At 49.3% G+C, this 20,576-nt stretch overlaps 5 protein-coding genes and 1 pseudogene across 5 annotated transcripts; all 6 read left to right on the forward strand.

Moving 5' to 3' along the window:
- Positions 1-921: 921 nt before the first annotated feature.
- Positions 922-2,575, forward strand: LOC115617960 (olfactory receptor 49-like). Its single transcript, XM_030509053.1, has one exon. It carries the CDS (start codon positions 1,616-1,618, stop codon positions 2,573-2,575), a length of 960 nt encoding a protein of 319 aa, XP_030364913.1. The 5' UTR covers positions 922-1,615.
- A 1,131-nt stretch (positions 2,576-3,706) lies between these two features.
- LOC115617707 lies at positions 3,707-4,447 on the forward strand (annotated as a pseudogene).
- A 2,656-nt stretch (positions 4,448-7,103) lies between these two features.
- Positions 7,104-7,859, forward strand: LOC115617721 (feather keratin Cos1-1/Cos1-3/Cos2-1-like). Its single transcript, XM_030508565.1, has 2 exons — positions 7,104-7,201; positions 7,490-7,859. The coding sequence occupies exon 2, from the start codon at positions 7,511-7,513 to the stop codon at positions 7,805-7,807; it is 297 nt and encodes a 98-aa protein (XP_030364425.1). The 5' UTR covers positions 7,104-7,201; positions 7,490-7,510; the 3' UTR covers positions 7,808-7,859.
- Positions 7,860-10,718: 2,859 nt separating this feature from the next.
- Positions 10,719-11,169, forward strand: LOC115617722 (feather keratin Cos1-2-like). Its single transcript, XM_030508566.1, has one exon. The coding sequence runs from the start codon at positions 10,869-10,871 to the stop codon at positions 11,163-11,165; it is 297 nt and encodes a 98-aa protein (XP_030364426.1). The 5' UTR covers positions 10,719-10,868; the 3' UTR covers positions 11,166-11,169.
- Positions 11,170-14,180: 3,011 nt separating this feature from the next.
- Positions 14,181-14,618, forward strand: LOC115617723 (feather keratin Cos1-2-like). Its single transcript, XM_030508568.1, has one exon. The coding sequence runs from the start codon at positions 14,227-14,229 to the stop codon at positions 14,521-14,523; it is 297 nt and encodes a 98-aa protein (XP_030364428.1). The 5' UTR covers positions 14,181-14,226; the 3' UTR covers positions 14,524-14,618.
- Positions 14,619-17,442: 2,824 nt separating this feature from the next.
- Positions 17,443-18,342, forward strand: LOC115617961 (olfactory receptor 6F1-like). The gene has a single exon (XM_030509054.1). It carries the CDS (start codon positions 17,476-17,478, stop codon positions 18,340-18,342), a length of 867 nt encoding a protein of 288 aa, XP_030364914.1. The 5' UTR covers positions 17,443-17,475.
- Positions 18,343-20,576: the final 2,234 nt, after the last annotated feature.

Below are 20,576 nucleotides of genomic sequence, written 5' to 3' on the forward strand. Positions count from 1 at the left end.
TGTAGGATGCAATGTAATTCACAGGATAGATGGCTGTGCTTCAGTTATTGGTGTTCTTCTGTTTGCGATGACTGAAGATGAGAGGCATCATCAATGGGCTTTCCAGTTAACAGAGTGAATTTCCAGTGCAGGGTACATCTCATGCTAAAATAAAGCCCTAGAAAGGTTCAGAAGGCAAGCACAGGGATTGTGACTTATTGGCTCTGAGCATGCTAATGGGAGTTTGAAGGCTTGAGACAATATTGAACTGGGATGATTTGCAGGCTGCTCATGAAATCCTTGCTAGGATCCTTTGCTAGCAACAGATCATGGTTTTTGGGGTGTTTTATTGTTGGTTTTGTGTTTTGGTTTGTTTTCTTCCCCAGGAGTATTTATTAAGGAGAATTAATGACATTTAAATAAAATAATGTATTAATATTTTCTTTTTTGTCAGGGAATACCATCATTTGCTTTGTTTGTGGACAACAGTTACTCTGCTCTTTTTCATTGTTGCTAAAATGTGATGGGGAAACCTTGCCAGCTCACTGCTACCTGGAAACTGATGCAGACTGGTAACCTAGAGGAATTTGGGAGCTTATTATTGTTATGTTACCATAAGTATAGGAAAATGGGATTAAAAAATAAAGCACTAAAACTTCTATTTGTCCGCTAAGGCAGGAAGCCAGCCTGGAAAAGGGGAAATTGGTCAGAAATGTTAAAAATGTCCTTGCAGATCGTGACCTGTGGTGACACAAATAAGACAGGGGAGGATCTAAATCTTATCATCTAGTGTGTGTGTCTTCAAGAGTGAACACACACCGCTACTTTTGACACTCATCTTAAGATCAACAGAAGGTCTCTTTGAAGGTGTTGAATCTCTGCATTTGACAATGCAGCAAGTACTGGTGAATGCAGTACTTGGACAGGTAGCAATCTGCAGTTAGATGAGATGAGTAACACTTCAGATTTCTATGGAAAAGGGTATGCCACCTCCTTTGGAATCTGCCCTCAAAGGTATTCTAATGCATGGCCTCTGGGGTTTGTAATGGGTACTATTAAGAAAGGTACTCAGATTCTGGAAGGTATTAATTAAAATGCCATTTTTTGAGCTAATGTGAAAAGGGAAGGGAAATAGCATAGATAATCTTGTGTCCCTTCAGATGCTTGGAACCTGCAGTTGTAACTCATTGAATGGATTTCTAGCCAAGGCACAGCCTGTTACACTGATCCTGTCTGCGGAGTAATTCCCACACATTGTGGTATTTAGAGCTCTTAGCAATTTTTCTTAAGAATTGAAAAATGCTGTTCATGATTCCCACTGTCTAGTAAAAAGATGCCCAGATAAGAGCATGCTGCTTCATTTTAAGATGTGGACAAGAACCTGCTTGGCCATGTCATTATCGGTGCCAAGTGGGAGCTGCCTAAAGGCTGCTTCATTATGCTAAGTTTGTCCTGTGGCCAATTGATATGGGCAGCACAGGCAAGAGCCTGCTCTAGTCAACTGTTACATGGATCACTGTTTGGCTTACAACAGTCTTCCAGTTAGGACAAACACATGTACCATCTGATTAGGCTTTTGCTTATGCTTCTTGGAACATCTTTAACATCATTTTAACTTATTATTCAACTTTCAGAGATGAATCAGACAACAGCAGAGTTCATTCTCTTGGGACTCGCTAGCAACCGCTTTTCGGAGATCATCCTATTTGCCATTCTCTTTGTTGCGTTCCTCCTGATCCTCCTTGGAAACATCACTGTCATCACCATCACACTGGTGGACCAACGCCTCCACATCCCCATGTATTTCTTTCTCAGGAATTTCTCCCTTGTGGAAATCTGCTTCACTTCTACCTTCATGCCAAGGACACTCTACAGCCTCCTCACAGGAGCAAAAACCATTTCCCTGTCTGGATGTTTCCTTCAGTTATCCCTCTTCTTCATCCTGGGTATCTGCACTTTCTTCCATGTAGCTCTCATGTCCTTTGACCGCTACATGGCCATCTGCCGCCCTTTGCATTATTCTACCTTTATGAACAATAGGTTTTGCCTCCAGCTGGTGCTGGGCTGCTGGGTACTGAGTTTCTTCTTGATGTTCTCCCCACTCACAATTATAATCCAGTTGCCATTCTGTGGGCCCGGTGTCATCAACCACTTCTACTGTGATATAGCACCACTGCTCCAGCTGTCCTGCACAGATACGGGTGTCATTGAGAAAGTAATGCTAGTGACTGGTGTTGTGATATTACCTGGCACCTTATCAGTAACTGCTTTTTCTTACGCCTACATCATCCACACTGTCACACACATCCAGCCTTCAGCAAGCAGGAAAAAAGCCTTTTCCACATGCTCTAGTCATCTCATTGTAGTCACTATTCTGTACAGCAGCTCCATCTTCAGGTACATCCGACCAAGCCAACGGGGCGGGAGGGATTTTGACAAAGTTGTATCTTTCCTTTACTGTGTGATTACTCAGCTGTGCAACCCTTACATCTACACCCTTCAAAATGAACAAGTCAGACAGGCCTTGAAAGATCTAGTAGCAAGGTGTGTTGTAGGCTCTGACGACATTCTGAAGTCCAGAGCCAGAGAGCAGTGAGTGCAAATGAATGACGTCCTAGCAGAGTCCCCAGTACCCTGGGAGATAGGGGGAAAAAGTGATAGAGATGATGTGCAGGGATGGAATAGGTGGAAATCACCTCACCTAAGTTTATAAAGACTATGATTGGTGCCTGATTCTCTACCCTGACTGCATACAGCTTCTTGACTTAAGCAGTTGGAAGTAGCCACATATGATCCATTTATAATGAGATGTGGTAAAATCCAAGCCAGACAACAGAGACTCAACTTCCTTCTGTCATTCACAGCTCCACCATTCAGCAGCACAGCGGGATATGGATTGGGGAGTTATGGTCACTGCACAACAGTTTCTGCCCGTGTAAAGAGGGACATTGCTGGATCTGCTCATGAAAAGGGTTTTAGTGATTCAACCTATACAACAAGTCCCAGCCATGGTGTGCTCGTGCCCTCATGATGAGGGTGGCACAAGGACGAACTGACACACGTGTGCTCAGGCATGTCCGCATGGAACCATGCCTGTATCTGCAAGCTCACATAAAGCCAGAAACATCAGCAACTGGGGACTCTGCTGAGGAGATGCTGGGACCACACTGGCACAACAGGGCTCAGGTACCACAGGGAAGGACCAGACCCCAGACATGCTCCTGCTCTTCCCTGAGGACCCGCAGAGACTGCACAGAGAGGGGATGGGACACATGAGCCCAGCACAGGTGTCCTGAGAGCACTGTTAGTGTTGCAGCAGGGTCCAACCCTCCCAGCAGAAGCCCATCTGCACACAACAATGGCCTTCCCTCCAAGAGAGGTGAGGGGAGCAAGAGGAAGGGATGTGGCCTGTCCTCTCCCGTGGCAGTCCTTGGGCATGCGGAAGAGAAGCACCAGAGTGGTGCCCATTTCCTGACAACTTGACTACAATCGAGCCCACAGGAATGAGCCAGGAGCACATCCCCTGCCTGCACGGGATGCCACCAGCCCTTGATCTGAGGCTTCTGCTGCGCTGACGTGTTTCTGCCCCGGAAACTCTTGGGCCTCTCATCCTGGCACTTACAGAAGCCTTCCTATGGCAAAGCACACGAGCCAGGAAATTAAAAGGCAGCAGTGCCGGAAACCGGGACACGGCCCATGCCATTACCTGGGAGGGTTTGCATTTGCCATGAGCTTGCCAGGAAATTATTCCTACCACAAAGGTGCCTCTGGGCCTGAGGCACTGCAGGACGACTATAAAAGGCAGCCCGAGTCTCTGCTCTCCATCCACTTCTCTTGCCTCCTTCTCCTGGGAATCAGGTGAGTGTGAAGCCTCTTCTCCTCCTGCTTCCAGACCTGGTCATTCCTCGAGGTGTGTCTCAGCTTATCCAGGCTGTCCGAGCGCAGGACTGGGAGCTGCTTCTCATGGGAGAGGGAAGGGGAGAGAAGGGCTTCTGCAGAGAGAGGCTGGGACTGAGCTGAGGTGGCTCCTGGGCTTGAAACTGGGCAGCATGTGCTGGGCCAGGAGGTGCCTTGGCTTGCCCATGGTTGGGTGCAGAGCTGCTGCTCACGTGTCCCATCATCTGCTTGCCCCTGCGCTGTCTCCAGGTGAAGCTCTACCATCGAGCCATGTCCTGCTGCAACCCGTGCGTGCCCTGCCAGCCCTGTGGCCCGACCCCGCTGGCAAACAGCTGCAATGAGCCCTGTGTCAGGCAGTGCCAGAGCTCCAATGTGGTCATTGAGCCTTCGCCCGTGGTGGTGACCCTGCCCGGCCCCATCCTCAGCTCCTTCCCGCAGAACACTGTTGTGGGCTCCTCCACCTCCGCTGCCGTTGGCAGCATCCTCAGCTCCGAGGGAGTGCCCATCAACTCCGGGGGCTTTGACCTCTCCTGCATCACCAACCGCTACTGCCGCAGACCCTGCTAAAGGTGATGGCTGCATCCTCAGGCAGGAACATCCAAGACCTCACAACATGGATCTGGACAGGAGATAGAGCTTCACGGCGCTGTTTCCTTCTTCCACTGTCCTCTCTCTTCCCTTTCCTGTCTCCACTTCCCACACCAGCACAGTGGGGACCTCTTGGCCTCCCTCCCTCTCTCTCTGTGTGGGACAGGCAGATGGACACCCTGCAGGAGCTCCAATGCATCTTGGTGGCTGCCCCTGGTGCTCCCTGTGAGCCACCTCCTTTTCTTCTTTACACTCATTAAAGTTGTGCTGCATCCAAGCCTGGGCCTCCAAGTCCTCCTTCCTTGTGCGTGAACTCTTCCAGTCTGTTCAGGTGAACGGCTGGAGGCAGGGGGGGATCTGCGTCGCTGCAGTGCGTTTTGCCATTGGCAACAGGGTAAATTAATTTCATGTTTCATGAATTTCTAGAACCATAGCACATTTTGTTTTGGAAAGGACATTAAACTTCATCTCATTCCAATTCTCCTGCCACGGGCAGGGACACCTTCCACTAGAGCAAGTTGCTCCAAGCCCCTTCCAACTTGGTCTTGAACTGCCAGGGATGGGGCAGCCACAGCTTCTCTGGGCACCCTGTGCCAGCGCCTCAGCACCCTCACAGGGAAGAACTTCTGCCTAAGAGCTCATCTCAATCTTCCCTCTGGCAGGTTAAAGCCATTTCCCTTGTCCTGTCCCTACAGGCCTTTGTTCAAAGCCCCTCTCCACATTTCTTGTAGCCCCTTTAGGCACTGGAGCTGCTCTGAGGTCTCCCTGGAGCCTTTTCTTTTCCAGGCTAAACAAGCCCTGCGCTCTCAGCCTGTCTACATAGGAGACTTCGAGTACAAGCATCTAGCCAATTCCTTACCTACCAAGTGGTTCATCCATCACATCCATTCCTCTCCATTTTAAAGACAAGAGTGTTGTGCAGGACAGTGTCAAGACCTATGAGCTATTGGGGTTCTGGAGAAAGGCTGGGACAGCTCTCCTGTCCAGACTGTGCAGTGGCTGTGCAAAACAGGAGGCAAAATTGCAACCCTGCACTCAGTAAGAGCAGATTTTGGTCCTTTCATGGACCTGATGGGCAGAATCCCTTGGGAAAGTGCCCTGAGGTGAATCAAAGAGGCCCAGTGTGAATGTGGAATACAGCAGTTAAGATCTGATGATGATAGCATTAAGGAAATCACCATAATTACCTCCATCACTTCCACTTCCTAAAGGATCTATCATTGACATTTTCTGTTGACATCTCTATTTGTTTAATTGTGCCTCATACTCTGTTGGACCCACCCCACTGGGCTTAAGTGGCAAGGCTTTGGTAGCAGGAGGAGGAAGGGTGGTCTCTGTGAGAAGAATCCAGGGGCTGCCCCCATGTCTGACAGAGTCAGATCCAGCCAGCTCCAAAATGGACTTGGCTCTGCCTAACGCTGAGCCCATCAGCAGCTCTGGTGGTGCCTCTGTGAAAACGTGTTTGAGCAAGGGCAAAACACTACCCAGGAAGTGAGGAAAAACCCATTGAGAACCAATCCTGTAAACACCAAGGCCAGAAGAGCAAGAAGTGGAGAAGGTGCTCCAGGCACAGTGCAGAGATTCCCATGCAGCCCAAAGGAAAGACCGTGGTGAGGCAGAAACCCACACTGCAGCCCATGGACAATCCCACGCCAAACCAGGCGTGTTCTTTTCTCAACCCGCGGGTTTTACATTCTTCCCATTCTCCTCTGCATCCTGCCCAGGGGCTGAAGGGGGTGTTTGAGCCAGCGGCTGTGTGGCACTTAGTTGCTGACTGGTTTTAAACCACAACAGTCCCTTTTGGCGCCCAATGTGGGTCACGAAGGGTTGAGATAACGACGGATCTGACCAGAGCGTGTTATCATTTTGTTGTACTTGGTAGCGCTGGGTTATGATACGATCGAACCGTTTGTCATGAGACTCATCTGGCGTGTGCTCTCGGGTCACCTTCGTCTCTCGGGAGCCATCTGGTGGCAACTATTCACAATTACACCTTTGGACTATCCGCAAAAAGAGCAAACCGGTGACAGAAACACCTTCCGTCCTTCCTTTCCGCCTGCCTGCCAGCCTTTTCTCCTTCCTTCCTTCCTTCCAATATCCTCCTTCTCCTCCAGGATAATTACAGTAGTATCTGAGAATTATAAAGATTTTGAATATCCTTTGAATACTCCTGAAAGCTGCCGGGTTTTTCTGCTAATCCCAAGAAAGCCAGTAGTCTTAGGCTAAATCCACACAACAATGGCCTTCCCTCCAAGAGAGGTGAGGGGAGCAAGAGGAAGGGATGTGGCCTGTCCTCTCCCACGACAGTCCTTGGGCATGCGGAAGAGAAGCACCAGAGCGGTGCACATTTCCCGACAACTTGGCTACAATCGAGTCCACAGGAATGAGCCACGAGCACATCCCCTGCCTGCACGGGATGCCACCAGCCTTGATCTGAGGCTTCTGCTACGCTGACGTGTTTCTGCCCCAGAAACTCTTGGGCCTCTCATCCTGGCACTTACGGAAGCCTTCCTATGGCAAAGCACACGAGCCAGGAAATTAAAAGGCAGCAGTGCCGGAAACCGGGACACGGCCCATGCCATTACCTGGGAGGGTTTGCATTTGCCATGAGCTTGCCAGGAAATTATTCCTACCACAAAGGTGCCTCTGGGCCTGAGGCACTGCAGGACGACTATAAAAGGCAGCCCGAGTCTCTGCTCTCCATCCACTTCTCTCGCCTCCTTCTCCTGGGAATCAGGTGAGTGTGAAGCCTCTTCTCCTCCTGCTTCCAGACCTGGTCATTCCTCAAGGTGTGTCTCAGCTGATCCAGGCTGTCCGAGCGCAGGGCTGGGAGCTGCTTCTCATGGGAGAGGGAAGGGGAGAGAAGGGCTTTCGCAGAGAGAGGCTGGGACTGAGCTGAGGTGGCTCCTGGGCTTGGAGCTGGGCAGCGTGTGCTGGGCCAGGAGGTGCCTTGGCTTGCCCACGGTTGGGTGCAGAGCTGCTGCTCACGTGTCCCATCATCTGCTTGCCCCTGCGCTGTCTCCAGGTGAAGCTCTACCATCGAGCCATGTCCTGCTGCAACCCGTGCGTGCCCTGCCAGCCCTGCGGCCCGACCCCGCTGGCAAACAGCTGCAATGAGCCCTGTGTCAGGCAGTGCCAGAGCTCCAATGTGGTCATTGAGCCTTCCCCCGTGGTGGTGACCCTGCCCGGCCCCATCCTCAGCTCCTTCCCGCAGAACACTGTTGTGGGCTCCTCCACCTCCGCTGCCGTTGGCAGCATCCTCAGCTCCGAGGGAGTGCCCATCAACTCCGGGGGCTTTGACCTCTCCTGCATCACCAACCGCTACTGCCGCAGACCCTGCTAAAGGTGATGGCTGCGTCCTCAGGCAGGAACATCCAAGACCTCACAACATGGATCTGGACAGGAGATAGGGCTTCGTGGCGCTGTTTCCTTCTTCCACTGTCCTCTCTCTTCCCTTTCCTGTCTCCACCTCCCACACCAGCGCAGTGGGGACCTCTTGGCCTCCCTCCCTCTCTCTCTGTGTGGGACAGGCAGATGGACACCCTGCAGGAGCTCCACCGCATCTTGGTGGCTGCCCCTGGTGCTCCCTGTGAGCCACCTCCTTTTCTTCTTTACACTCATTAAAGTTGTGCTGCATCCAAGCCTGGGCCTCCAAGTCCTCCTTCCTTCTGCGTCCAGTCTGTTCAGGTGAACGTCTGGAGGCAGGGGGGGATCTGCGTCGCTGCAGTGCGTTTTGCCACTTGGCAACATGGTAAATTAATTTCATGTTTCATGAATTTCTAGAACCATAGCACATTTTGTTTTGGAAAGGACATTAAACTTCATCTCATTCCAATTCTCCTGCCATGGGCAGGGACACCTTCCACTAGAGCAAGTTGCTCCAAGCCCCTTCCAACTTGGTCTTGAACTGCCAGGGATGGGGCAGCCACAGCTTCTCGGGGCACCCTGTGCCAGCGCCTCAGCACCCTCACAGGGAAGAACTTCTGCCTAAGAGCTCATCTCAATCTTCCCTCTGGCAGGTTAAAGCCATTTCCCTTGTCCTGTCCCTACAGGCCTTTGTTCAAAGCCCCTCTCCACATTTCTTGTAGCCCCTTTAGGCACTGGAGCTGCTCTGAGGTCTCCCTGGAGCCTTTTCTTTTCCAAGCTAAACAAGCCCTGCGCTCTCAGCCTGTCTACATAGGAGACTTCGAGTACAAGCATCTAGCCAATTCCTTACCTACCAAGTGGTTCATCCATCACATCCATTCCTCTCCATTTTAAAGACAAGAGTGTTGTGCAGGACAGTGTCAAGACCTATGAGCTATTGGGGTTCTGGAGAAAGGCTGGGACAGCTCTCCTGTCCAGACTGTGCAGTGGCTGTGCAAAACAGGAGGCAAAATTGCAACCCTGCACTCAGTAAGAGCAGATTTTGGTCCTTTCATGGACCTGATGGGCAGAATCCCTTGGGAAAGTGCCCTGAGGTGAATCAAAGAGGCCCAATGTGAATGTGGAATACAGCAGTTAAGATCTGATGATGATAGCATTAAGGAAATCACCATAATTACCTCCATCACTTCCACTTCCTAAAGGATCTATCATTGACATTTTCTGTTGACATCTCTATTTGTTTAATTGTGCCTCATACTCTGTTGGACCCACCCCACTGGGCTTAAGTGGCAAGGCTTTGGTAGCAGGAGGAGGAAGGGTGGTCTCTGTGAGAAGAATCCAGGGGCTGCCCCCATGTCTGACAGAGTCAGATCCAGCCAGCTCCAAAATGGACTTGGCTCTGCCTAACGCTGAGCCCATCAGCAGCTCTGGTGGTGCCTCTGTGAAAACGTGTTTGAGCAAGGGCAAAACACTACCCAGGAAGTGAGGAAAAACCCATTGAGAACCAATCCTGTAAACACCAAGGCCAGAAGAGCAAGAAGTGGAGAAGGTGCTCCAGGCACAGTGCAGAGATTCCCATGCAGCCCAAAGGAAAGACCGTGGTGAGGCAGAAACCCACACTGCAGCCCATGGACAATCCCACGCCAAACCAGGCGTGTTCTTTTCTCAACCCGCGGGTTTTACATTCTTCCCATTCTCCTCTGCATCCTGCCCAGGGGCTGAAGGGGGTGTTTGAGCCAGCGGCTGTGTGGCACTTAGTTGCTGACTGGTTTTAAACCACAACAGTCCCTTTTGGCGCCCAATGTGGGTCACGAAGGGTTGAGATAACGACGGATCTGACCAGAGCGTGTTATCATTTTGTTGTACTTGGTAGCACTGGGTTATGATACGATCGAACCGTTTGTCATGAGACTCATCTGGCGTGTGCTCTCGGGTCACCTTCGTCTCTCGGGAGCCATCTGGTGGCAACTATTCACAATTACACCTTTGGACTATTCGCAAAAAGAGCAAACCGGTGACAGAAACACCTTCCGTCCTTCCTTTCCGCCTGCCTGCCAGCCTTTTCTCCTTCCTTCCTTCCTTCCAATATCCTCCTTCTCCTCCAGGATAATTACAGTAGTATCTGAGAATTGTAAAGATTTTGAATATCCTTTGAATACTCCTGAAAGCTGCCGGGTTTTTCTGCTAATCCCAAGAAAGCCAGTAGTCTTAGGCTAAATCCACACAACAATGGCCTTCCCTCCAAGAGAGGTGAGGGGAGCAAGAGGAAGGGATGTGGCCTGTCCTCTCCCACGACAGTCCTTGGGCATGCGGAAGAGAAGCACCAGAGCGGTGCCCATTTCCCGACAACTTGGCTACAATCGAGTCCACAGGAATGAGCCACGAGCACATCCCCTGCCTGCACGGGATGCCACCAGCCCTTGATCTGAGGCTTCTGCTGCGCTGACGTGTTTCTGCCCCAGAAACTCTTGGGCCTCTCATCCCGGCACTTCCGGAAGCCTTCCTATGTCAAAGCACACGAGCCAGGAAATTAAAAGGCAGCAGTGCCGGAAACCGGGACACGGCCCATGCCATTACCTGGGAGGGTTTGCATTTGCCATGAGCTTGCCAGGAAATTATTCCTACCACAAAGGTGCCTCTGGGCATGAGGCACTGCAGGACGACCATAAAAGGCAGCCCAAGTCTCTGCTCTCCATCCACTTCTCTCGCCTCCTTCTCCTGGGAATCAGGTGAGTGTGAAGCCTCTTCTCCTCCTGCTTCCAGACCTGGTCATTCCTCGAGGTGTGTCTCAGCTGATCCAGGCTGTCCGAGCGCAGGACTGGGAGCTGCTTCTCATGGGAGAGGGAAGGGGAGAGAAGGGCTCCCGCAGAGAGAGGCTGGGACTGAGCTGAGGTGGCTCCTGGGCTTGGAGCTGGGCAGCGTGTGCTGGGCCAGGAGGTGCCTTGGCTTGCCCATGGTTGGGTGCAGAGCTGCTGCTCACGTGTCCCATCATCTGCTTGCCCCTGCCCTGTCTCCAGGTGAAGCTCTACCATCGAGCCATGTCCTGCTGCAACCCGTGCGTGCCCTGCCAGCCCTGCGGCCCAACCCCGCTGGCCAACAGCTGCAATGAGCCCTGTGTCAGGCAGTGCCAGAGCTCCACCGTCGCCATCCAGCCCTCCGCCGTGGTGGTGACCCTGCCCGGCCCCATCCTCAGCTCCTTCCCGCAGAACACCGTTGTGGGCTCCTCCACCTCCGCTGCCGTTGGCAGCATCCTCAGCTCCGAGGGAGTGCCCATCAACTCCGGGGGCTTTGACCTCTCCTGCATCACCAACCGCTACTGCCGCAGACCCTGCTAAAGGTGATGGCTGCATCCTCAGGCAGGAACATCCAAGACCTCACAACATGGATCTGGACAGGAGATAGAGCTTCACGGCGCTGTTTCCTTCTTCCACTGTCCTCTCTCTTCCCTTTCCTGTCTCCACCTCCCACACCAGCGCAGTGGGGACCTCTTGGCCTCCCTCCCTCTCTCTCTGTGTGGGACAGGCAGATGGACACCCTGCAGGAGCTCCACCGCATCTTGGTGGCTGCCCCTGGTGCTCCCTGTGAGCCACCTCCTTTTCTTCTTTACACTCATTAAAGTTGTGCTGCATCCAAGCCTGGGCCTCCAAGTCCTCCTTCCTTCTGCGTCCAGTCTGTTCAGGTGAACGTCTGGAGGCAGGGGGGGATCTGCGTCGCTGCAGTGCGTTTTGCCACTTGGCAACATGGTAAATTAATTTCATGTTTCATGAATTTCTAGAACCATAGCACATTTTGTTTTGGAAAGGACATTAAACTTCATCTCATTCCAATTCTCCTGCCATGGGCAGGGACACCTTCCACTAGAGCAAGTTGCTCCAAGCCCCTTCCAACTTGGTCTTGAACTGCCAGGGATGGGGCAGCCACAGCTTCTCTGGGCACCCTGTGCCAGCGCCTCAGCACCCTCACAGGGAAGAACTTCTGCCTAAGAGCTCATCTCAATCTTCCCTCTGGCAGGTTAAAGCCATTTCCCTTGTCCTGTCCCTACAGGCCTTTGTTCAAAGCCCCTCTCCACATTTCTTGTAGCCCCTTTAGGCACTGGAGCTGCTCTGAGGTCTCCCTGGAGCCTTTTCTTTTCCAGGCTAAACAAGCCCTGCGCTCTCAGCCTGTCTACATAGGAGACTTCGAGTACAAGCATCTAGCCAATTCCTTACCTACCAAGTGGTTCATCCATCACATCCATTCCTCTCCATTTTAAAGACAAGAGTGTTGTGCAGGACAGTGTCAAGACCTATGAGCTATTGGGGTTCTGGAGAAAGGCTGGGACAGCTCTCCTGTCCAGGCTGTGCAGTGGCTGTGCAAAACAGGAGGCAAAATTGCAACCCTGCACTCAGTAAGAGCAGATTTTGGTCCTTTCATGGACCTGATGGGCAGAATCCCTTGGGAAAGTGCCCTGAGGTGAATCAAAGAGGCCCAGTGTGAATGTGGAATACAGCAGTTAAGATCTGATGATGATAGCATTAAGGAAATCACCATAATTACCTCCATCACTTCCACTTCCTAAAGGATCTATCATTGACATTTTCTGTTGACATCTCTATTTGTTTAATTGTGCCTCATACTCTGTTGGACCCACCCCACTGGGCTTAAGTGGCAAGGCTTTGGTAGCAGGAGGAGGAAGGGTGGTCTCTGTGAGAAGAATCCAGGGGCTGCCCCCATGTCTGACAGAGTCAGATCCAGCCAGCTCCAAAATGGACTTGGCTCTGCCTAACGCTGAGCCCATCAGCAGCTCTGGTGGTGCCTCTGTGAAAACGTGTTTGAGCAAGGGCAAAACACTACCCAGGAAGTGAGGAAAAACCCATTGAGAACCAATCCTGTAAACACCAAGGCCAGAAGAGCAAGAAGTGGAGAAGGTGCTCCAGGCACAGTGCAGAGATTCCCATGCAGCCCAAAGGAAAGACCGTGGTGAGGCAGAAACCCACACTGCAGCCCATGGACAATCCCACGCCAAACCAGGCGTGTTCTTTTCTCAACCCGCGGGTTTTACATTCTTCCCATTCTCCTCTGCATCCTGCCCAGGGGCTGAAGGGGGTGTTTGAGCCAGCGGCTGTGTGGCACTTAGTTGCTGACTGATTTTAAACCACAACAGTCCCTTTTGGCGCCCAATGTGGGTCACGAAGGGTTGAGATAACGACGGATCTGACCAGAGCGTGTTATCATTTTGTTGTACTTGGTAGCGCTGGGTTATGATACGATCGAACCGTTGGTCATGAGACTCATCTGGCGTGTGCTCTCGGGTCACCTTCGTCTCTCGGGAGCCATCTGGTGGCAACTATTCACAATTACACCTTTGGACTATCCGCAAAAAGAGCAAACCGGTGACAGAAACACCTTCCGTCCTTCCTTTCCGCCTGCCTGCCAGCCTTTTCTCCTTCCTTCCTTCCTTCCAATATCCTCCTTCTCCTCCAGGATAATTACAGTAGTATCTGAGAATTATAAAGATTTTGAATATCCTTTGAATACTCCTGAAAGCTGCCGGGTTTTTCTGCTAATCCCAAGAAAGCCAGTAGTCTTAGGCTAAATCCACACAACAATGGCCTTCCCTCCAAGAGAGGTGAGGGGAGCAAGAGGAAGGGATATGGCCTGTCCTCTCCAGTGGCAGTCCTTGGGCATGCGGAAGAGAAGCACCAGAGCAGTGCCCATTTCCCGACAACTTGGCTGCAACCGAGTCCATAGGAATGAGCCACGAGCACATCCCCTGCCTGCACGGGATGCCACCAGCCCTTGATCTGAGGCTTCTGCTGCGCTGACGTGTTTCTGCCCCAGAAACTCTTGGGCCTCTCATCCCGGCATTTACAGAAGCCTTCCTATGGCAAAGCACATGAGCCAGGAAATTAAAAGGCAGCAGTGCCGGAAACCAGGACACGGCCCATGCCATTACCTGGGAGGGTTTGCATTTGCCATGAGCTTGCCAGGAAATTATTCCTACCACAAAGGTGCCTCTGGGCATGAGGCACTGCAGGACGACTATAAAAGGCAGCCCAAGTCTCTGCTCTCCATCCACTTCTCTCGCCTCCTTCTCCTGGGAATCAGGTGAGTGTGAAGCCTCTTCTCCTCCTGCTTCCAGACCCGGTCATTCCTCGAGGTGTGTCCCAGCTGATCCAGGCTGTCCGAGCGCAGGACTGGGAGCTGCTTCTCATGGGAGAGGGAAGGGGAGAGAAGGGCTTCTGCAGAGAGAGGCTGGGACTGAGCTGAGGTGGCTCCTGGGCTTGGAGCTGGGCAGCGTGTGCTGGGCCAGGAGGTGCCTTGGCTTGCCCATGGCTGGGTGCAGAGCTGCTGCTCATGTGTCCCATCATCTGCTTGCCCCTGCCCTGTCTCCAGGTGAAGCTCTACCATCGAGCCATGTCCTGCTGCAACCCGTGCGTGCCCTGCCAGCCCTGCGGCCCGACCCCGCTGGCCAACAGCTGCAATGAGCCCTGTGTCAGGCAGTGCCAGAGCTCCACCGTCGCCATCCAGCCCTCCGCCGTGGTGGTGACCCTGCCCGGCCCCATCCTCAGCTCCTTCCCGCAGAACACTGTTGTGGGCTCCTCCACCTCCGCTGCCATTGGCAGCATCCTCAGCTCCGAGGGAGTGCCCATCAACTCCGGGGGCTTTGACCTCTCCTGCATCACCAACCGCTACTGCCGCAGACCCTGCTAAAGGTGATGGCTGCGTCCTCAGGCAGGAACATCCAAGACCTCACAACATGGATCTGGACAGGAGATAGAGCTTCACGGCGCTGTTTCCTTCTTCCACTGTCCTCTCTCTTCCCTTTCCTGTCTCCACCTCCCACACCAGCGCAGTGGGGACCTCTTGGCCTCCCTCCCTCTCTCTCTGTGTGGGACAGGCAGATGGACACCCTGCAGGAGCTCCACCGCATCTTGGTGGCTGCCCCTGGTGCTCCCTGTGAGCCACCTCCTTTTCTTCTTTACACTCATTAAAGTTGTGCTGCATCCAAGCCTTGGCCTCCGAGTCCTCCTTCCTTCTGCATCAATTCTTCATAAGCAAAAGTGATACTTTCAAATGAACAATTAATTCTGTTAGTTTGATTGTGGTATTTGGAGATGACGCATATCTAAATCCATCAGACTTAGTGATGCACGGGATTGTCATTCATCAGAAGAAGAAAACTTAACAGCACTCCAGAACACAAACTGCTAAATCTTCGCAGAGAAGAAATCTTTTTTTTCTCATCCATCAAATTGGTGCAAACATTTTGTCTTGCAGGGAATAATCAGTATGTGATCTGTTATAAATGTATACAGTTGACCTTGATTCCTTAATATCCCTAAATATGAAGGTTTAATTTATACTCACCTATTTTGAGCCATCTAAAACCTGCTGGTCCATCTCAGATCCAGTTGCACGTGGCTCTCTAGAATGATTTGAAAAAACAGAACCTTTGTGAGCATGTTTCATTTGAACCCTTTAGGAATCCACCTTGGCAGATGAATCATTCTGCAGAATAACCCCGGGAACTACTTCATTGGTTGGAAGTGAAGCCAATACCTGGCATGATATATCTGACTTCTAGATAGCAAACATTAAGCGGTTTAAGCCCAGTTGCTGGCTGGGCTTAAACCATGGCAAGTATTGGCATACATTTTATGGGTAGATGAACCGTGGCTCTTCGATTTCCACTCTTTTTATTCATAATGATGTTTTATCAATATAGACCACCTGATATTTCCAAAATGAAAGCAAGACTTTACAAACAAAATGAACAGATCTTTTGACAGAAACAGTCACTGTAAGATTCCCTCTTTGTCCAGTATTTCCCCCACTAGCCATGAATTAAATAACAAAACAAACTCTGCCAGAAAGAGATAATATACACAAGTTTCAAAACATAAATCCCTCTAGACAAAGACTGTTCTCACCTTTTCTCCTTTGAATCATCTGCATTTACCAGCAAACCAGAACTTACAGTAGACAAAATGTTCGACCTTGAAGATGAATATTAAGTTTCATTTGGTCAGGACTATTTTTGGATATATGTTTTTCTGATGTACAACACTATAGATGAGTTTATCTTTCTTTTTTTCCTCTCTCTACTAAAAATATATTTTGAACTTTTATTAGGAAAATATCCTAAAATGATATTTTAGTTCCTGACACAAGTTGGTGAAAGGTTCATCTGAATAGTCAACAGGTCTTTGAATTACATTCACCTTCCTGATTCAAAGTTGAGCGGAAATAGTTCCTTCCCCAAGTGAGGGTAATTGCATGTTTTCCCAACGAGTGACTGTGGAACCCTGGGGACGTTCATTCTTTGGGGAGGGGCCCATTCAGGAAATATTTGTACCTTGGAGCTGTGCTGCACTCATACGTTTTCTCCCAAGGTAAGTGGCAGAAAAGTGCTGGCACGAGAAATGCTCTGCTTCTTCACAGAGAAATCTGTGCTTTCAGAAGAAGAATCCTGCTTTTGCACTTACTGTTGTGTTTACCCATCATGTAGAGGTTTTCAATGCTAGGAAAGTGAAAGATAAATTCTCTCTGTTTGCCTCTGCTTTGTCTCTCTGTCACTGTATATGCATTCATTTTTCTCTTCCTTTATCCATTCCTGTCCAAGTAAAGCCCTGAAATCGTAGATGACCCTTCTTTGAGCAGGAGGTCTTCCCAAGATGTCTTCCAATCTGAATTATTCTGATTTTGTGTATATATACTACCTCTTTGCCTTTCTATCTACCCTTTCATGTTGATGTAAGGGGCTTTCTCTGTGTGTGTGCATTAAACCCATCTTTATTCTTTGCTACCTTTTGTCCGTTTATTTCTGAGCTTATGTGTCTATTCTGTCTATGTAACTATTCATCCATTGCTGTATATGCTTCAGCACCTCTCTTTCTTCTTCCCTTTTCTGTACATAGTTCACTATCATATGATTCTCCACTTAGTGGATTGACTCCATTCCTATACATCAGTCTTACTGTCATAATTCCTTGCCTTTACTGTCCAAGGTCACAGCATGGGATTCATCTGTTCAGCCTGGACTCCCCCTGTCAGAAACAAACAGATCTTGCTTGTTTCCTGTGTCATATTGACATATGCCAGACTTAAAACTATGTCAGGGGGAGGGAAGTTATCTGTGTACAGACAAGTGAATACAAAATCAGGTGCCTTATTTTCAGAAGTCTCAATTGGATGTGGTTGAATCCCAGTTAAAACATTGAACACTTCAAAAATTAGACTTTTTATGAATACACATCGAGTTAATGGTCTCAAAGAATGAAGGGGCACCATGAACCTTTCATTCCTTTTGGACTTTTCCTTTTTAGTACTGTGAGTATTGGTGGCCATGCTCGTGGCAGTCTATTTGTGAGAGGGGAAACTATGTTTGGAATGGTATAAAAGGAAAAAAAAAGGCAAAAAGAAAAAAGCTTTCCTTTCCTTGCACATTTAAGGAACACTTTTTTCAATATATTTTTGGGCAATCTGGGCTCTGAGTTCTGATATGTAATGCAGAAAATAAGTAACAATGCAGTGAACAAAGCTCTGGGTTTTTTATTGTCTGTTGTTACTTAGATGAGTCTTTCGTCTGATGTTCAAAGAGGAAACCACAGTGCCACAAATGTATTCATCCTCCTGGGTTTTCCTGGCCATCAGCAGCTGAAAATGTCTTTGTTCGTGCTGTTTTTCATCATGTACATCTTGGCACTCTTGGGAAACTTTTCCATCATGGTCTTGGTGAGAAGCCAGCCACAACTTCACACGCCCATGTACTTTTTCCTCTGCAACCTCTCCTTCCTCGAGATCTGGTACACCACAGCTTGTGTCCCCAAAGCTCTGGCAGTCCTCTTGGGTGGAGACCCAACCATTTCCTTTATCAATTGCCTTCTGCAGATGTACTTTGTTTTCTCTTTGGGCTGCACAGAGTACTTCCTCCTGGCTGCCATGGCATATGACCGTTGTTTGGCAATCTGTTTCCCCTTACATTATAACTCCATCATGAATCGCACCCTTTTAACTCAACTTGCCTTCGGATCATGGTTTTGTGGTTTCTTGTTCATAGCCATACCTACATATATGATTAGCACATTGTCCTTCTGTGGCTCTAATGTTATTAATCACTTTTTTTGTGATGTAGCCACATGGATAGTTCTCTCTTGCACAGATACCACCTTGCTTGAGCTAGTGGCCTTCATAATCGCATTCATTATCATCCTTGGCTCATGCACAATAACCCTGGTCTCCTATATTTACATCATCTTTACCATACTGAGAATCCCATCAGCTATAGACCAACAAAGGGCCTTTTCCACTTGCTCTTCCCATCTCACTGTAGTGATTATTTGGTATGGTTCTACCATTTTTCTCCATGTCAAACCTTCCATAAAGGACTCACTAGATTATACTAAAACTGTCCATGTACTTAACACTATTGTCACACCTTTGCTGAATCCTTACATTTATTCTCTGAGGAACAAAGAGGTGAAAAAAGCTTTTAAAAGAACACTGCAGTTCAGGAAGTCCTGCTCTTGAACAGGGACTGTCACTCAAAGTTCATGCTATGTTTCAAGGATTTTTTTGTTACTTTAAATACTGAGTTTATCTTGGAGATATGAGTGAGTTTGGAGCACATATTGCAGAACATTATGTGGACAAAGTGTGGACCTGGTGTAATGGATTTCATCTCCAGTTGTATCAGACTTTCTGGCCTTGAACCGTCACTTCCTACATGTCCAGATGTAAAATGTGGACATCACACAAACCACCGTGGTCTGGTTCTCTGAGAATGAGTGTAAAAATGTATGGATAAGCCCTTGGAATTATTATTTGTTCCACCCAATTTCAAAAACCTGTATGAGGAATTTCACCATCTGAGTCTTCTTCCTTCCTTGAGAAAAAGGAGGAGGAGCAGGAGAAGGAAGGTTTGCCATTTAAACTGAATTAAAATCAGGATGATAATTTAGTCACAGAATCAGTGATGGTTCTTTTGACTCTAAATCTTGAGTTCATTTCTGCGACTGTTATTGCTTAGAGCCAAACTTGTAACTCATATTACAATAATATTAGTGGGCCAGTTAGACTGGTCAGTTCCACCTTGGTGTCCAGCAACATCATGGAGCAGGTCCTCCTGGAAACTATGTGAAGGCACATGGAAAATAAGGAGGTGACTGGTGACATGACTTCACTAAGGGCAAATCATGCCTGACAAATTTGGTGGCCTTCTATGGTGGGGTTACAGCAGTGGTGGATAAGGGAAAGGGATATCATCTACCTGGACTTCTGCAAAGCATGTGGCACTGTCCCACACAACATGCTTGTCTCTGAGAGTTGTGGACCACTTTGTGGATAAGGCATTGGCTGGGTGGTCAATGACTCAATGTCCAGGTGGAGACCAGTGATGAGGGGTCCAGACTGGGGCCAATACTATTTAACATCTTTGCTGGGACATGGACAGCAGGATGAGTGCACTCTCACCAAGTTTATGGATGATTAGCTGAGTGGTGACTGATACTCTAGAGAGAAGGGATACCATCCAGAGAGACCCTGACAGGCTGGAGAGGTGGGCCTGGGTGAACTTCATGAAGTTCAGCAAGGTCAAGAGCAGGGTGCTGTGCCTGACTTGGGGCAATCCCAACCATGGGTACAGGCTGGGTGATGAGTGGATTGAGAGCACCCCTGAGGAGAAGGATTTGGAGGTGTTGGTTGATGAAAAACTCAACATGAGCTCGTAGTATGTGCTTGAAACCCAGAAACCAACCATGTGCTGGGCTGCATCAAAAGGAGCGTGACTAGGAGGTCAAGGGAGGCGATTTTCCCCCTCTACTCTGCTCTTCTGAGACCCCAGCTGGAGTACTATGTTCAGGTCTGGGGCCACCAGCATAAGGAACATATGGACCTGCTTGAGTGGGTCCAAGGCAGGCCACAGAAATGGGGGCCTGAAGCTCCTTCTCTATGAGGAGAGAGAGGGAGAGGCAGAGGAGAGGAGGAGATGGCGACCAGGTTTTACCTGTTGACTACTGTTATGATCCTGTCATGTAACTCTTAGTACTGCAGGGAGTCACACAGAGTATTCAGGGTCATGGAGGACAGAAGGACATTTACTGAGCCTCTTGTGCTTATGGGATTACCATCTATGGAATAAAAAAATTCAGGAACTTTTTAATTCATTCCCTTATGACACAATCCCTTCTCTCCAAAACAATACTCTTCTGTGTTTCTTTTTTTCTTGATCCTGTTAGTAAACCTCACAGGGGTTTCAGAGAAAGGGTCTGAGATTAACAACTGACACAGTGCAGTCGCCAGGAAACATAATATCCAGAGGACAGACAACTCTTTGTTTAGGATTTTCTCTCCATGCTTCTCTCCATAGTTTATGTCATAACTTGTCTGAGGAACTTTACATCATTTTCATGGTTATCAACAACCCCTGGCTTTATAACCCCATGTACTGTCTGCTGGCCAGCTTGGCCTTTTGAGATGTCCGTGACTCCTCAGCCAATGCTACCCATTTACTCATGATGACTTTCTCAGACTTGACGGACAATAGATGCAGTAACAGGATTTAAGTGCCCTCACTTACCTGTAAGATCTTTCTTTACAATCCTTCTCTGCTGTGTCTTCTCTCCTCTGCCCAAGGATTTAGCTGCCTGTGTTCAAGATCAGCACTGATTTAATAAGGATGTTTAATCTTTTATTAACCTGTGAAACACCTAAGCTTTGAGAAAGCTGTGGGAAGCCTCATCTGGGAACTCTATTTGCCAACTGGT

The sequence above is a fragment of the Strigops habroptila genome, chromosome 19 (assembly GCF_004027225.2).
Source record: "Strigops habroptila isolate Jane chromosome 19, bStrHab1.2.pri, whole genome shotgun sequence".
Lineage (NCBI taxonomy): Eukaryota > Metazoa > Chordata > Aves > Psittaciformes > Psittacidae > Strigops > Strigops habroptila.

Excerpts from the sequence above, each read along its gene's own strand:
- LOC115617960 (XM_030509053.1), top strand. The coding sequence starts at position 1,616 with ATGAATCAGACAACAGCAGAGTTCATTCTCTTGGGACTCGCTAGCAAC.
- LOC115617721 (XM_030508565.1), top strand. The coding sequence starts at position 7,511 with ATGTCCTGCTGCAACCCGTGCGTGCCCTGCCAGCCCTGCGGCCCGACC.
- LOC115617722 (XM_030508566.1), top strand. The coding sequence starts at position 10,869 with ATGTCCTGCTGCAACCCGTGCGTGCCCTGCCAGCCCTGCGGCCCAACC.
- LOC115617723 (XM_030508568.1), top strand. The coding sequence starts at position 14,227 with ATGTCCTGCTGCAACCCGTGCGTGCCCTGCCAGCCCTGCGGCCCGACC.
- LOC115617961 (XM_030509054.1), top strand. The coding sequence starts at position 17,476 with ATGTCTTTGTTCGTGCTGTTTTTCATCATGTACATCTTGGCACTCTTG.